This window comes from Channa argus, chromosome 16 (assembly GCF_033026475.1).
Source record: "Channa argus isolate prfri chromosome 16, Channa argus male v1.0, whole genome shotgun sequence".
Taxonomy (NCBI): Eukaryota; Metazoa; Chordata; class Actinopteri; order Anabantiformes; family Channidae; genus Channa; species Channa argus.
The window spans coordinates 17,925,046-17,943,047 of NC_090212.1; the positions used below are offsets into that span (position 1 = coordinate 17,925,046).

At 39.1% G+C, this 18,002-nt stretch overlaps 2 protein-coding genes across 2 annotated transcripts; both read left to right on the plus strand.

Moving 5' to 3' along the window:
- The first annotated feature begins 201 nt into the window (after nucleotides 1-201).
- Nucleotides 202-10,877, plus strand: LOC137101189 (deubiquitinase DESI2). Its single transcript, XM_067479262.1, has 6 exons — nucleotides 202-714; nucleotides 798-1,114; nucleotides 4,751-4,823; nucleotides 6,453-6,546; nucleotides 6,652-6,793; nucleotides 7,683-10,877. Exons 2-6 carry the CDS (start codon nucleotides 1,076-1,078, stop codon nucleotides 7,920-7,922), a joined length of 588 nt encoding a protein of 195 aa, XP_067335363.1. The 5' UTR covers nucleotides 202-714; nucleotides 798-1,075; the 3' UTR covers nucleotides 7,923-10,877.
- Nucleotides 10,878-11,399: 522 nt separating this feature from the next.
- On the plus strand, nucleotides 11,400-17,612 carry srsf5a (serine and arginine rich splicing factor 5a). The gene is made up of 8 exons (XM_067479256.1): nucleotides 11,400-11,546; nucleotides 12,498-12,631; nucleotides 12,714-12,784; nucleotides 13,203-13,322; nucleotides 13,784-13,853; nucleotides 15,309-15,382; nucleotides 15,463-15,567; nucleotides 16,419-17,612. The coding sequence occupies exons 2-8, from the start codon at nucleotides 12,506-12,508 to the stop codon at nucleotides 16,705-16,707; spliced, it is 855 nt and encodes a 284-aa protein (XP_067335357.1). The 5' UTR covers nucleotides 11,400-11,546; nucleotides 12,498-12,505; the 3' UTR covers nucleotides 16,708-17,612.
- Nucleotides 17,613-18,002: the final 390 nt, after the last annotated feature.

Consider the following 18,002-nt stretch of genomic DNA (forward strand, 5'->3'; position numbering starts at 1 on the left):
AAAATGGCTCATACGCAGCGCGGAGGTGAAAATAAAGCATATTTCAGCATGGAGCAGTTTGACAGAAATAGTAAAGGGGTGTTTTTTATAACCAAATGTGCTCCTGTACACCCACCAGCAGCCCTTTCTCACAGCTGTTGGAGGACGGAGCCTCGGGGGCAGATATGATGTAATCAAACGCTTCAGTCCCAACCAGAGAAAGACAGAGACGGAGCTGGAAAGTGCCCTCACGACACCGCTGGATCTCGGTGGCTTTGGTGCTTTTTTTCCCCAAGTATATTTTCAGACCCTCATCCGCGTTGGTCGAGGAGGCATGTCGCCGAGCTTTGTGCCGACTATTAGTCGCCCCTCAGCAAGAAGAGGATGCTGGATGAGGGCCAGCAGTAGCAGCAGCGCCGGCCGGGGATGCTGCTACTGCTCCTGCTGGTGAACCGGACACCCCCCCTATCAGCTGTAATTAAGCAGCGGGGCTCAGGAGTCCTCTCCCACAGCTGCTGCAACATCCTCCGTGAGAAAATGGCCCGCACTCCGCCTCCATCGACGACATCGGTCCGCCCTAACTGTCCCCACTTCGCCCATGATGACAGAAGGGCGCCTGCTTCGGATTTCAGCACTTGTGGTTCCTTTATGTCGCTTATGGACAGCGTTGCCGCATCGGAACTGATATTTTGAGCTGCTCTGGACGCTCTTATTCCGCAAATACACATCCTGCCGGTATCGATTTCCCGTACAGCTGATATTTTTGCGTCCGCGGCTGCACCTCGCTTTGCCCATCTGAGTTTCATGCTTTGTTTCAGGCATTGCGGTAGTGGCCCTGTGGCAACCTGCTAAACGTCGGCGGTCCACTTCGGTGTCTTTCGGACGCTTTCCCGGCTTTACGCGCAGAGCTGTGTCCGTGCAAGTAGCTGTTGTCCCGCGGGGGAATGAGCAGCCTCCATCCCTCCAGCAGAAGCCTGCACGCTGCTGCTCCTGCTGTCCACCGTGGGGCCCTGTGACTTAAGCAGGGTGCGGAGGTGCTGACAACCTTAAATCGTGGAGGGTGGGGACGTTTGCCTTTCCAGCTCAGGTTTAAACCATGGCCAATGAACCAGTCATCCTTAATGTGTATGATATGGTAAGGGTCCACCTCAGCCGAGCTGCGCTCACTTTTGATTTAGTTTTGTCGGTTTCTGGCTGGTAATGTTGATAATCAGAGACCATGTTGGCAATGCAACACTTGTAGCAAAGCCTGTTTCACTTTTTCAAAGGTATTTTAACATGGCAAAGCCATCAGGTGGATAGTATGACGTGCAAAGCGGGCAGTGTTGTGCATCAAAGGTCTGTTCGTATGAATCCAGATTTGGGCCACAATTCTGAACTCCCCCCATACTGTGGGCTGATAGTGTTGAAGACATTTTCGGTGGAGTTTGGCTCTCACATATCTATTTAGTGCAATATTAATTGATGAGGGGTGTACGTGGCCTTTTCTGGTTTGCTGCAGAGATGCATTGTGTTATGCATGAATTCACCTATTGTTTAGCAGGTTTGCAGTTTTGGTTTGTGAGAATATAGAGAATCCAGTGAAATTTAAACAGAGAGGAAGGAAAGTGCCTAAGAAAGTACAGTAGAATTCAGTGTCATGTTGCAACCTCAAGCCTGTGTAACAAGAGCCTCCCTCAACCTTTGTCACTCTGGCTTCAACACACAAACACACAGTTTTACACACATGTACACACACAAATCCATACACATTAGCAAAGGACAGGAGTCCTCATTCAGACGTGTCCACTGCCTTGTCTTGAGACTGTGCTGCAGAACACCCTCCTTTGTTAATATTATGCAACATGTTGCTGTAAATACACAGAAAAAGGCCATTTGTGACTTGATTTGCCAACACGGTTGAAACACTAACACTTAATTCCCATCATTTAACATTTAGAAGCATTATACTACTCATGTTATTTGTAACACGTTATAATGTAGTTGTAAAGGGATAATGATTCTATAGCATTATATGACACAACTAATCACATTAATTGACATATGATTGCACATGTCCCTCTAAGCATTTATCAGTATTTTTATACACATGTACAGATACGAAAGCAGAGTTCATTTTTGCATTTGGTCACCACGAACAGGCATTTGCATAAACTGTTCATAAGTTCAAAATTCATGAAGACATTTTGAGATTCAGGGTCAATTCTTCATCTATATATACAGTAGGTCGACAATTTAAAGATCCAAGTATAGGTTCCATGAATTGGTATTTAAAATAAATACAAATATATATTAGGTAAGTGGTTTTATGTATGCATTTTGTTTACAAATGTGAGTGACAGCTGCTCAAACAGTTGCTTTAATAACATCATGGCACTGCAGTGCCAGCACCTAACAGGTTGTGCAGTAGCTGTTGAAGTGGGAGCAACTGATTTCGAGCGCAGTAGCAGTCAGAGTCAGCTTTACATACTTTATTGATAAATCAAAAACACTGGAGCACAGCAGGATCCATCTGAAGGTTCCTCATGCATCAGCGATCTAGATAAGTCAATCACCTTCAATGTGACTGATGTGTGATGGTACATGCTGTGTATTTATATAGGCAGAACATTGGAGGAGAGACTGCACGGATTGTTGCAGCAGAAATGCTCTTTCACAAATAACAGGAGAGCGGAGGCACGGCTTCGTTTTCTCTCAGCAAAAAAAAGAAGCTAGAAAAGCTCCACGAATGTTGTCATTAGTGTGGGGAAATGTAAGGTCATTTGATAGGCAATCTAATTTGAGTCAGATGAGAGAATTAGTCCTTGAATACTTTGTTTACCTCCAGGAAGCTGAAAGGTTTCCCCAGTTTAAAGATGTCTATCCATTCCTGGTGTGAAATGACAAAAGCTAGAGAGAGTCGTTGTAGGGTAGAGGTCACTGCAGAAACATGAGCCGATTCTGTTGAGACGTGGAAATTCTTTTATTATATCACTCTAAGCTCGCAAACCTTTTCTAATATTAATAGGGGACAGCTGCATAGATAGCTCTTAGTGTGCTTCTTCATTCTCAGTGGGTATGGGGTGGGGGAATTGTGGTCCTGAATTAATTCCTAATTGTCTGCAGTTAAAGGTTCCTCTCAACCCAGGTTGATCACCAGGATCTTATGAGTGAATTTTGCTGCAGACTTGCAGATTAGCTGCAGTAGAGACTAACTGTTTGATTGATTGTAGTATGTCAGTCCCATGCAACGGATGAGTCCTGGATGCTTCTGTCTCTGCTCGTTGCATAAAAAGATGCCTCTGTTGTTACTGTCCACAAAATATAGCCAACAACTCAACATATATTTGCTACAAATTTAACAACAGACAACATAAAATGACATTGTTAGATTTATTGATCCGTCCACACACACATGTTGATTTTATCCCGCAGACTTCTGCATCCCATCCTGCTGCTTTACCCATTGAGCTCCCACTGTACATTTGCACACTGTACACAAGTTCTATACTCAAGTACAAATATTGCACTACAAATAGGCATGCTACTTCGAATTCTTTAAAAGTATGAGTTCTAAGTACATCCCCTGAAATGTACATAAAATTCAAAAGTACTCCATTAAGAAAATGCATTTTAAACATGCTGTTGGTAAATGTGCATGTCTGGTATAAATTTTGTAAAAGTAATAAACGGGGTGAAGAAACATCTCTAGTAAATAATTAAAAATAATGACAAACATCTGTATCATTAGAGAATCAATGTTGAACGAAAACAGCAGCCTGTTAAAGTAGTTAAATGATAAATTAAAGTATTTGTGTTGGGTAAGTTCTTAGAAATCTATTTAGATTCTGTGTGTTTTTGGTTCTGTATTGTGGAGAGTTCAATGACCAGACTGGTGGCAAGTGCAGTGAAGTGACTGTAACAGAAGAAGCTGTATAGACCTGGCAGACGTGCAGGCAGAGCATGACAGGAACTGTGACACTAAGTCGGTGGTTCCTCAGTATAAAAAAGACTGGAAACGGGGGAAAGGCAAGTCTGCCCTTTATCACAGGAAGAAAAAAAAATCAAAGAATCAAAAATGTCCCCCATGGACAATTATTTGTGCAACATTAAAGTAGCACAAAGAAACAGACAACATCCAACAAGGAGAGAAATTACAACGTACATCACCGTATCTTCTGCAAGTCCACCATAGTTATTGCAGAGGGTATCTCATGGTTCCGGCTGCTGGCCGTCTAAATAGAAAGGCAAGCGATGGAACTCTGAATACTGTCACACAGGATGGACTTTGTTTAGCTGCTGCCATTTATCGAGGTCAGACAGGCTACTTCATTGGTTTCCATTTTAAATAGAAACATGCAGGCACATATGCATTTCCCTAAAATGTCAAAGTCTTCCTTTAGTGGAAAAATAACATTTATTAGCAGTCATTTTGATGCACTCACATACGTAAACTTAAATTATACTTTTATTAATAGGGATATTCTTCTTTTTTGTGTTTTTTTTGTCCTTTCGGCTTATACCGTGAGTTCAGGGTCGCCACAGTGGATCATTGTCCGCATGCTGATTTGGCCCAGTTATTATTAGGGATCTTCTTCTTAGTCTTTATAATTAGGCTCTAACAATTACAACCATTGCATTTCTTTAGCAAGCCAGTATCTTTCTGAGAACGTACCTATGATTCTATACGGTGTAGTATTTTCTGTAGCATTACTGTTTGTCTGATACAACATGATGATTGTAAAGGCTGTTTCTTTCACCAACTCTGCTTTTGTCCATCTTTTCTCTGCAGTACTGGATAAATGAATACACATCCAATCTGGGTATTGGAGTCTTCCACTCAGGCATTGAGATTTATGGCAGAGGTAAGATCCAGCTTCCTTTTTGTCTGTGAAATAAAATTACAGTTGACCAGAGCAGAATAACAAAAGGTTAAAATCAGACCTGTGCATCACTGGCTTACCCGAGTGTTTTCACAGACACAGCTGAAGTCTGAATTTAGAAAGGAAATACAGAGTTGTGCACTTACTAACATGACCCCGTTTTTTTGGGTTGAGTCACCACGGACTCACTGCGAATGTGTACGTGTGTGTTTTGAAAATAAAGGCAGAAACCAGCGTGAAACTAGATCAATGGGAATTCCACCATGACCTTGCAAACAGAAATATTGACTCTGCACAGCGAGAAATATGATGATAGTAAAAACCCAATCAATACAGCACAGTGAATCTTTTTTTTTAAAGAATTTCAGCTCAATATCCTGAGCTTGCGGCATACTTTTGCATAATGACCCCGTTATTTTTTTATTACTTATTATTGCTGCCATGTGAATTCAAGAACTGCAGCAGCTCAACCTCTTTTAGAGCTGACAAATGTGGTAAAAAAAAAAATGAAGTTATTGATTCCTGCTGCATATAATCCATCATTTGAAACTAAGTTGAGAAGTTGTGATATTTCAAATGTGGATAACAGCATTATTTTAAAATACACTCTAGGCATCTTGATTTTTCTAATGGATAATTGAAGATGTTTAATGAATCATTGAGTTTGCAGAAATGTCATCACCCACTGACAGCAAGGGAACAGTACATTTACTGTGCTGCTGTACTTGAATACACTTTTGTCACTGACAGTATTTGAAACTATATTATGCTTTGTAGCTACATTTACTAATTTCCTTGCAGATTAGGTATTTACAGTACATATAAAACATATGTTGATTTTATAAAGTATAATTTATTTTAATAGGTATAAGGATGTAAGGTGATTACACTTATCTACATACAGCACACTACAACAGCAAGATGTTGTTTATACATTGATGCATTCAATAATACAATATATAAAATGTAATTTTGCAAAAGGCAGTTGCACTACACAATGAGACTTTTCACTTTTTCATACTTAAAGATCATTTTGTTGATAATGCTGCAATGAATAATACTTCCTTCCCCACAGATTAGTATATTTCTAATCTGTATGAAATGTGCTCATGATGCTAAAGTTTTCAGTAAGTATTATAGAATAATAGACTATTTTGTTGGATGTTTAATAGCAGTGCATTCATTTATGTGTAAATAATAGATACATCTTTTAAAGTAAGTGATGAAGGTCGACCTAATATTAACTGCATCATGTTGTAAACGTTCATTAAATGTTCTGTGTGTAAAATATTAAAGTAAAATGTCAGATAAATTGTTGCTGTTTAGAACTATAAAACTGTAAAAATGAAAACACTCAAATAAAACAACCTGAAATTTGAAGTGCAATCGTTTCCATAGGGTTCAGAAAGTACAGAGGTAACAACATAAGGTTCCTAACTCGCTGTTCCCCTAGCGTACATCAGTGTTTTCAGAGAGGCCTGTAATTAGCCACTAATGGTTTAAATACAGTGTGTGACGGTGATTAATTGGAACTTGCTTCTGTGTAACTACAGTTGTTTAGTGTGATTCTTTTGTAGACTGAACCTATGTTTTGCATGTTTGTCCACACAGAATTTGCATACGGGGGTCATCCATACCCCTTCAGCGGCATCTTTGAGATCAATCCCGGCAATGCCGCTGAACTGGGAGAGACATTCAAATTCAAGTGAGTCTGTCTAACTTGAGCGTGCAATCCACCTTGATGTGTTTGTAATGTTAGTGGTGGAGATACTGTAGCTGTTCTGCTACATGGTTTTATGCTTTTGAACAGGGAGGCCATTGTTTTGGGCACCACAGACTTCACAGAGGAGGACATAGATAAAATCATGGAGGAGCTCGGGAAAGAGTTCAAAGGGAATGCCTACCATCTAATGCATAAGAACTGCAACCACTTCTCCTCCTCGCTGTCTGAGGTCAGTCTGATACTGTTTTTACTGTCAAGTGTTTTGTTTTGTTCCTTGTACGTACTGTTCAGGAACTATAAGATACAGAACTGTGCTGAGCATCAACTGTGAATAATGCTTCTGTTACAGTACAGGATTCTTTGTACACAGTATTTTCTCATAACCTGAGTGCCAGAAGAGAATCTTGAGTTTCAAAGGAGCTGAGAGTTTTGAAAGATCTCAAGTTTGAGTTGCAACTTGGAATATGTTCCAGAAATCGTATGTGGTGCATAAAACTGAATGCTGCTAGACTCTGGGGACAGTAAGGAGACTTGTCCCAAACTGTCAGAAAGTTCTGAATGGTTCATAATGGATCAGAAGACCAGAAATCCATTTTGGTAGTAAACCATTCAGAGCTTTTTAAGATAAGCTTTTTAAGTCTTTGGAAAAAAGACAAACAGTCTCAAGATCTGAGGACATACAGTATGTTAATATGTAGATTATATATGAAAATATGTAGATAAACATTTTATCATAATAAATGACAAAATGTTTGTCAATTTTTAAAGCTCTGCCTTAAACATAACTTCAAGCTTTTTCAAATAAAATTGTACTTTTGACAATCCCCATACAGACACTAAAACCAACAAAGCTTCTACTCATGGCTATTGTCCTGCAGTCTGTAGCCTGCAGCCTGGACCCATGGAAAGATTGGAACAGCAAACTATTTGACTAACCTATAAAAATATCCAAACTATTTGATCCTTGTTGGGACTCTGTAGATTCTGAGTTTGTCCAGATTTTCTAGATTCTGATTGGTCAGTCAATGTTCCTGTAGTACAAGGCTCAGATCTCAATGAGTACTGTAGAATCAGCAAAGACAGTCTGCTAAACATCACATTATTTGTCCTCTTTTCAGTTGCTGTGTGGACGGGAAATCCCTCGCTGGGTCAACAGACTGGCCTACTTCAGCTCCTGCATCCCCTTTCTGCAGAGCTGCCTGCCCAAGGAGTGGTTAACCCCAGCGGCCCTGCAGAGCCACATCAGCCTGGGACTCCACAAAGAGGAGCAGAACGAGTCGAGCGACGAGGACCCCTCATCCCCTTCCGGAGCTGCTGGCTCGGGCTCATCCCATAGCTGTCGCCACACCAGGGTGTGAACTGCCCCCACCCACACTGACCTCTGGACCTTCCTGCTACTGCTGCTAGTGGCATTAGTAGGCTTGAGCAACCACCTGACCTCATACAGTTCGTCCTCTGAGTAAAGAGGGAGGAAAAGATGCGCTTACTCTTTGTGAAGAGACCACAGACTTTCAGAGACGCTGCCTGTCCTTTCTACAGATGATTAGGATGACAGAGGGAAACTTTGACCTGAGTGCTGATGCAGCCCTCAGACTTCAACAACCACATGTAAATCTGAAATTTGTAGTATGTTATTAGTCTTTTCCATGGACTTTTAAACCTTTGTCAGCCTTGTTCCCTGCCCTGCCTTCAAGAGCTGCTTTTGTAACTATATAGACACCTAAGACTATTGATGGTGACATTACAAAGAAACAGCTTATTTGCTGAGTTTCAAGTTTCAAGTTATTGTTTAATTACCTCTATGTGGCCTTCAGTTGATATTATTGACTCTGCTTTCTTTATGTGGATTTTTAGTAGTTTACTTTGGCCATTTTAGAGGGTTAGGGGGTTAAAGAGGATTTGACACTTCCTTGAGTTCTGTCGGAACTCATACAAATGTTGCATGTTGAAAGAATTTGACTAGTCATACAACTAAACTGAGATGTCATGCTTTAGATTATATCATCAAGTATTTCTTTTCCTATTCCTTTTGTAAAAGAAACAGTCCATCCTGGGACTTGTTTAACACACTGGACTGGGGGTTGCTGCCAATGTTACCATGTCAACAACGGTTGTAAACAATCAAGGGCAAATACTGTTCAGTTTAAATTGTCACTGTTCACACAGTCTCAGGCAGCTTGTGTCACATCTCAGAGACATACACAAAGAAAGCTGAGCTGCTAAACTGACAACTTTTGACCCATTATGGTTTGTCTACACTTTTATATCAAAATAGTATTTATATTGTAACAACAATGTGACAACTTGAATTTACACCCAGACAGTGTGCCAGGGTAACACTGGCCTTATCACCTTTTTCACCATTAAACCAAGAAAGTCTGAGCTGCCATTGGAAAAGAAAAAGTAATTACCGGAAAGCAATAGTGTGAAATTTTGAAGAAAAAGCAAACAAACGTGTTTTGCAGAGTGTGATGGGAAGATCGAAAAACTTACCATGTCTGTGTGGTAAATGTGAAGCTTGAAGCCAGTAGCCAGTTAACATAGCAAAAAGATGGGAAACACTGAGAAACAGTCCACTGCCTACCAGCATGTAAAGGCTCTCTAATTAAAGCCTTCTATTTTGTGCTGTGATGCTTGGTTGGGAGCTGGAAAACCAGTAGAGCTTTCAGGACGGTACTGGTCCCATCCAAAAAAATAGTCTGGCATTGACATAACTATCCAGTCTTTTTGCTAAACTATGGTAACTAGCCACTAGCTGCAGCTACTGTACAGATGTTGGGGCAGTGTCAATCTCCTCCTATGAATCTGTGAAAACAAACAACAGCATTTTTCCCCAAAGTGCAAACTATTTCTTTAAAACCCTATTTTTATGTTTGATTAATTTTAACTGTGAACTAAACTCTGACCTGTTTACATATGTGAAACATTTTTTAGATAGAAGATAAACCTTTGAGAAATTCTTCATTGTGTTGACAGGTTGGCATTTGCTGCAGTGAGAAGATCAGGTTATCAAAACAAAACATATGATGTCAAAATTATTTCTAATCATTGGATTTAACATAAATGGAGGCAAACACCCCTATTTATTATGATTTCCCTTTCAGTTAATAATGATGGTGTTGATAATGACAAACATCGGCTTGTTGTAGTTCAATTCATCTTGCTGGCTATTTTTTTTTTTTTTTTTTAAGTAAGTTCAGTAAGAGAGGGCACGTGTGACTTTAACTTTCCCCATCCTTCCTGATGTAGTGTCTTCATAGACAGTAGCCCTTTCTCAGGAAGGAAACCATGTGACTTTTAATAGTGACAGTCCTCTAATACCTACTGAACACCTTGATAAATACAGTTAAAAGTCCAAATTCATCATTTGACTTCATGTTCTTAAATACTTATATCTCTATTTATTTTTGATGTAGTCTTTTCACTGGGTATATTGTGTTCAGATTTTTTGTATATTTGGAGCTGACAGCAACTGTGCAGTGATCAGTATTACATGCTAAAAAGTCTTTGGCACTTTCTACAGATCATACCAGATAGGTATTTTTTATCTAATGCACTGTCAAACTTAACCTTGTGTTTCCCTGACTTAATTCAAGACAATTTTAATGAATGATGATATAGTATTAGAATAAAGAGACCGAATAACTAAGTAATATGTTTTACTTCTTTTGTTTCAGTGTAAAACATGGGTAGTGGTGGACATCATGCTATAAAATAATATATAAAGACAAATTTGCTTTGTCAACTGTCCCAAGATTTTGCCATATTGGAGCTGACCCCCACTGACATTGGCTAAGAGGTGGGTCACACCCTGGATAGGTCACCAGTATTTCACAGGACTAGATTCTTTATAAGTTTAACGGAGCCTGTTCTATCCTATTTCGAATAAAAATAACACTGGTCTATAACTTCTTATCTGTTTTTTTTACCTCTCAAATATCAGTATTAAAAATCCAAACTCCTGTGTTGATTGAGCTATAAGTAACCTTGAGTAACAAGAAATATGTCACATTTAATGTGATGCTTAAAACAAAAAAATCAAATTAGGTTGACAAAGCAGAAATAATATTCCATGAGAGATAATGAAACTGTTAACAGTTAATTAACTGTTGTTTAGTGCAATACACATGAAATTCCAATGGCACTTTTAATTTACTAGCATATACAACAAAGATCAGCTGCAGGACAGTTTTGTTAGCAAGGTGTGGTTATTTTTTTTTTCTCATTTAGCCCGCTTCTTCTAATTCATTAAAGACAAAAAGTAAAGAAAAAACTGTTGTTTTGGTATTTTCTCTGAAGGCGAGACGTGTATAATTATTTTGTCTGGAATTAAATGATTCACATGTGGTGGTAGGCCTATTGTGTTATCTTTCACAGTATTAACTGCTTTATACATTAGGCCTATGTTTTATTTCGGGTTACACTTAATGTAACTTAATTGCCTTGCATGTTTTCAAACGTTTATCTACAGTGGATTTTAAAAAAAATAGCAGCGTAAAGGTTATTTGTAAACGAGAAGCTGGAAACTGCCATTGCCAACGAGCCAAGTGTGTTTGCTGGAGAGCCAGATTTATCCCAAGGGGCCACCTGTTGCTTGCCACATTTTACGATCGCTTACTGGGTTGCCAAATTCAATATGTATCCCCCTTTAGGCATTCAAACCAAGCTATGCTCATTTTTGTAATTTTAAACTTCAAGTGTGTTTAAGTAAAAATGCTAATGTTTCTTTTTGCCATGGTACGCTTACAGAAAGAATGTAATACATGTTTGGGAGCACAGTCTTAAACTTTAACCAAATTAAGCATTAACGACTGCGGTTAATGGCTAATCTCTTAACTGGCAACGTGAGGGCAGCAGCATTTCCTATTCCCTAGTCTTTGGACCCAGACGCCATTTTGTTACATTCGAGTAGACGACCTGGTTAAAGACGGAGCCATCCAGCGAGCAAACAACAGTGGAGACGGTTTAATTCGACGATTAAGGTGAGAATCTGGCTGAAATTAGCTTTATGACTTTCAAAAATCGAATAGCTAAAAATGTATTTATAGGTGACGCTACCAGTAGGCGGCTAGTTCGCTTAAACGTTCATACGATTAAGCGTAAGCTAAATGAGGCGAGCTCGCTAACGTTAGCGTCATATCTGTGCTGATCGCACCGAGATAAATATTTTTAACCGGGTAAAATATGGCCTCCTTTTGAATGGTATTTGCCAGATGTTCTGTATTCACCTTTTGCTATTTCCATTGCGTGATTAAGAAACTGAAATATAATTTAGCAGCGTTGGTACGTTCTCTTGGTGGAAGAAGGCTAGGCACTAGCGTTAGCAGTAGTCGCCTGGGCCCAATAATGTAACGTGAACCCTACTGTGGCGAAGTGTTCAGATCCATAAACGAAATAATACCTCAGCGCACAACAAACACGCCATCGCGGGTAAGCGTTGTAGATCAAATCCAAACGAGCAACTTTTTACTATGTTGATAGATGTGAGGCCAGTTTTCAGATGCTTTGTTCAAGGTCGCTACAAATACTTTAACTATGAACTATTAATCTCTATTACTTACCCAAATCGATTATTGATTGGTGCCTAAAGCCTATTGTAACATCTGTACTCTGCTTGTTTTGTTAAAACCATTGTCTGAACCGTATAATTATTGTCAGAATGGCTACTATTGAATAATTATCACGTGGCCCAACTGGTTTGCACAGTTTTAACTGTAGCTAGTGTTTTTCACCCCACTTCTAGTTTAATGTATAACTATTGTGACCACCAGGTGATAAATGGTTACTCCTAATGAGTAATGTATTTATTACTAAATATTATTCAGATTCTTCATACATACTAATCCTCAACTATTTAGTTCCCTTTCTTTCCCTTTTTCTTTTGCTTACCTTTTAAAAATTGTTAAATCCCGCTTTTTTCTCCATTTCATCAGATAACAATATGAGCGGCTGTCGTGTCTTTATTGGCCGTTTGAGCCCACATGCCAGAGAGAGGGATGTGGAGAAGTTTTTCAAGGGATACGGGCGGATCCGGGAAATCAACTTAAAGAACGGATTTGGCTTTGTGGTTGGTGTCTCATTTCAATTATCAGTGCATGTCCTCTATTGTTGTTGTTTCTACAATAATAACATTTTCCCCATATTTTTAGGAATTTGATGACCACAGAGATGCAGATGACGCTGTATATGAGTTGAACGGCAAAGAATTGTGCAGTGAAAGGTATTAATTTAATTTTTGTTTTTATCTTTATCCTTTAAGCATCGTGATTTACCGTAACTCTTAGATTAGTGTCGTTAGTGGTGCATTTTCTCCTAAATTCTCTTAGTATGATCTTAACAGTAATCAATATCAGCTCTACTTTCCTCTGTGTCAGTATGAATGCTATCAGAAACATGCCGAATAGTATACTTACTTAAAACTTTCATTAAGAATATTTTGATTTCCCTTAATAACTATAGCCAAGTAAGATGACAACTTATTTAGGGTTTTAGTTTCAATGAGTAACACAACACCGCAGCATATTGAAATGAGGATGATGACACGATTCTTGCCCGGAAACAGTCCTTTAACTGTGTTGTGTTTTAATTTGTTTTTCATTTGACTATGCTTTCTAAACAATTTAATTTTCTATATTTAGGGTCACTATTGAGCACGCTCGTTCCAGAAGAGGAAGGGGTGGCGGCCCAGGGATGGGACGTTTTAGCAGCAGCAGCAGCAGTAGCAGCAGCTATCGCCAGTCTCGCAGCAGTGGATCCAGGTAATTTGGCTTTAAAATAGCTTGCTGAAAACCAGTATTACCCCATCATACCGTCACCACAGATCCACCTTTGTTGAATTTTGCTTCATCAAAGTCAAACAAATTAAGTACATAGGCAGCTGTCCAAGTGTTTATCCATGCATGAAAACACAAATACAAGTTAATGAGTTTAAATGTATGAAGGACTCATGGTTTTTTTAAACATAATGTAGTTGCATGTATATGGAAAAAAGCAAACATTCAAAAAGATAATACATTTTGAAATCGTTTAAGTAAGTATTGGAGTAAACCATTAATATTTGCTTCTGGCAAATGATGGCCTGTTGATCCACCTTTTGAATTAAATTCAAATATTTACACAGCCTTCAGGCAGGTAATAAGAGCAGTAAAGGCGAAGTAAACTGTATTCATCTTACAGCCTGCGTTTTACACTAAGTTTTTCATTTTTGTTTCCCTTACAGATATGGCCCTCCTGTACGCACAGAGCACAGACTCATTGTAGAGAACCTGTCTTCACGTGTTAGCTGGCAGGTAAGAGTTAAAGACTCTCTAAATATGTTTCAGCACAAGCTTTTTAAAATGATAAACGACTTATTTGACATTCATCTGATCAGGCCGGGTTAATTTTGTCTGTAGGAAGATTAATAAAAAACGCTGAAAAGTCAATTGGCTGATGCAAATAAAAGCCTAGTGTATTTTTTTCCCCCTTACTTTACCACCATCTGCATTTTTTCCCAGACAAAAGCACGTTACTGCTGCTGATGGGGCAGTCTAACCAAAAAAATAAAAATAAAAAAACTTTTTTTTTTTTTTTTTGGGCTACAGTGATCTGGTTTCCTTTAAATCGGTGGGGAATGCACCCCCATGGAGGTGTCAGAAGTCTATAGCGCCCTCTCTTGGTTGTTTTTGTCTGAATAGTGTTCATTTGGTGCCTCTCCCTACACGCAGTTGCCGCCGGTCTAAAGTCTTGGCTGGGCCCTGTAGAGGGTGAAAGTGGTCTAGCGCAGGATACGGTAGCCTTAGGAGGTCCGTAGCCACAGTCTGGAGGTTCTGTGGGCTGGCATCCCCGACTGCTGTAACCCCCCTCAAATCCACGGTTCCTACACTCTCCCATTTGGGTCTTTTTCTGTTGCTGATGGAGCTGAGGGTGGGGTGTTGAGTCAGGCACGCACCCCTCCCCCCACTTGCTTTCTGGTGGTTCCTTACTTGTGGAGGCCGGATGCTGAGTCAAGGCTGAGGTCGTTTCTCAAGGGCTTAACACTGCATTGGTTCCCATTTGCTTTTTGGACAAGTGGCTCTTTGCTAATATCTTCCTGGATTTGGAGCGGTAAGTAGCATAAACTCATGTGATTGGGTTTGTTTAGGGTCGGGTGGTGTAGGGGTGTATAGTTAAAATCTGAGATGAGAAGGGGGCAGTTTTTCTGTAAATATAGGTCTGTTAAGTCAAATTACTTTTATAGGCTGTACAATCAAAAATAAACTGATCCGGTTTTTGTCTAATTAGTACTATTGTCATCCAAACCAAACACAGATTTTTCACACAGCTCGAACCAAAATTCGGTATTGACTTGCATACAAAATGCAAGTTTTAACTTTTGACACATAAAAAAAATTTATCGGTCATGCGTCTCACTATGGAGTAGTTTTGTTTTTTTGTGTGTGGTTTTTTTTTTTTTTCCTTCTTCTTTTTTCCCCCTCCCCTGAACGGGTAAAAAAACAACTTAATGGGAATAGGAATTGTTTTTTGAGAAAATGCAACATCGGTCAACTCTCGACGCATTTTCAGTCACTCTTTTTGTTTACATGTCCTCTGGAATGGAAGCTTATCACAATGTGGCAAAAGTCACCATTAGATAACAGACATTTGTGTGTGCTAGTCTCTTGCTGCTTGCTTATTTCTCTCCCTCCAGGTCAGCAAAGGCTCTCACTGGCTCTCACTTTATATGTAATTCCTTGTTACTAATCCTACATTATGTTTTGAAACAGGACCTGAAAGACCTGATGAGAAAAGCAGGTGAAGTTACTTTTGTGGATGCTCACAGACCCAACAAAAACGAGGGGTGAGTATCTTAACTGTTGGTCAGACTGTTTTCTTTCTTTTCAGAGTTTGGTACTAAAAGATGTTTTGACTTGTATACAGGGTGGTTGAGTTTGCGTCACGCAGCGATATGAAGAATGCCATCTCCAAGCTTGATGGAACAGATCTGAACGGACGAAAACTGAAGATTTTTGAGGACAGCAGAAGGTATGGGTTTTTTATTTATCTTTATTTTTATTTCTTGAAGACTAAGTTTTTTTTCTGTAACTTCAGATACTAGCAGGATGTTATGTTTGAAACGATCACTTTGCATAAACTATGTAGTAGTCCTCTAAGTACACAAATATTAGTGGTCCACCAACTAGAAAAAGAATTTCCAAAAAGAAAATGCACTGTGAAGGGTTCAACACTGACAGGGTTTTGCAAGCAAACATTCAAAGCCAGTTAAAAAACTTGAAACTTCATCATCAATGACATCACATTATTGCCTTTGGTGTTTTTAATGCTATTTGGCTTTGAAGTTTGTCAAAAAAAATAGAGAGAGAATCTATATCTTCTATCATCCCTAAACTACTTGGGCATATTACATACTACAGCTAGAAACACAGTTTAAACATCAACGTTCAGCTTATAAAGGATATTATTGCTTGTATACTGCTCATTAATTTTGAAAAATATAAAAGATTTTATAGCATTCACAGTACTTTTTTTTTTTTCTTGGAAATGCTTTTTCTTGATTTAAAATGTTGTAAAAAATTTTGAATGTCCTTAAATGAACATGTCTTTTTGTATCCTGTGTCCATCATTAACTTATTACTACTTTACTAACTAGTTATAGTGTGCTTCCCAATAATGATAGAGCTTATTGACACACTGAAAGAACTTGGCATAATATAGGACATTTGGGCAAATACCAAATAACCATTTCAACATGAAGATCAAGCGCAGTACAGTTTAAAATAGTCACATTATTTCTAATATTGTTAAACATTTAAGTAATATTCTAATGAAGGACAAATTTTTACACAACCTTTCACTGTCTCCCCCAACCCTCACAGGAAGAGCCACTCCCGTTCCCGCAGCTACTCCCGCTCAAAGAGTCGCTCCCGCAGCCGCAACCGTTCCAGAAGCCGCTCCAGATCTGCCAGCCGCACCCCAGAGAAGAAGACATCAGGAGGGGCTAAGGCAGCAGCCAGATCCCCCTCCAGGTCCAAGTCCCGCTCCAGGTCTCGCTCACAATCACCTGCTCCAGATCAGAACAAACAGTCCCGCTCCCGGTCCCGCTCCCGTTCTCGCTCCCGTTCTCGCTCCCGCTCCCGCTCCGCCTCAGCAGACAGCAAACATTGAGAACGGGGGTCGGGTCACCTTTTGGCAGTAAAATAGACTGATAGTTGCTCACCATAAATCGGTATGGTGAATTATTTTTTTCTTTTTTTTTTCTAATGAAGGGGAAGAAATTGCTTTTTATAATGGCTTCTTTTGAAATAAGATGTTCACTAAATGTGCCCACCTTTTCTTTGATTTTCCCGTTTTTGGTTGTTTTGATGGGAAAAAGATTTTATTTTTCAGTTAATTAGTGATTTGTACATTCCCTCTTTTAAAACCCCTTCATAATTTGATTTAAAAAAAAACTGAGGGATACAACACATTTTGATCAGTGATGATGATACCTGTTACCATCTTGCAGTTTGTCCTACCTGTCGTCCATTATTTGATTCCATCCACTCCCCTTGTGCTTTGCTCAAGTGTTCCAAGGTTTGGTCGGAATGGTTTAAGATTGTTTTTGGAAAATGTTGATTAAAAACATAGCTTGTAATGTGAGCTTCTGGCATTGCCGTGAAACTGTGATTACGCTTCTTATGAGGTACTGTAACCGGTGTCTCTCAACATGTTGCATTCACTGCCCTGATTCATATGTGAACTTAAAATTCCAAAAATCTCAGCCTGAGTCATATCAGCTTTCTTGTCTAATGATATTGGAATCTAACCTTAATTTTGACTTTTTTTTTTTTTAACACTGTTGTGGACTTTGTCTCGTGTTGGTGATAAATGTTATTTGCTTCTTATTTACATTATCTCCTGTCCTTGCTTGTGGGTTGTCATGGGTCTGAACACAAGTGTGTATTTCAGCAACGGCATTTTTTTTTCCTTTTCTTTTTATAAAAACAGTTGACAATGGCTTTTAAGAATTTTTTTGTGAATGTGTATCAGGAGATGCACATAAGCATTAAATAAAGTCTCAGTTATAACAATCTGTTTCAATATCGGTCACAATTTATGCCCTTTAATGATCAAATCAAAAATATAAACAGTCGTAAACTTGTATGAACAAGTTCCTTTTATATATTTTCAGTAATACTGATTACGTGTGATAATCTGATCTTAAACTTTAGGTCAGTACATTTTCTTACTTAAAGCTGATGACCTGTCTTGTTGCTCGGGATTCTGTTGTAACATGATAAACAACAACATGCATTAGATCAGACAAGACAGGCAGGATATGAAACCCGCATTTAAAAGGCCAATGGTAAAATATTGTAGCTTGATGTTTACAGATGATAGACGTTTACATATCCAGGGCTGATCTATACACTGCCATCTTTCACGGATATGTCGGTATGAGAAAATAAAGTGATTTGTCT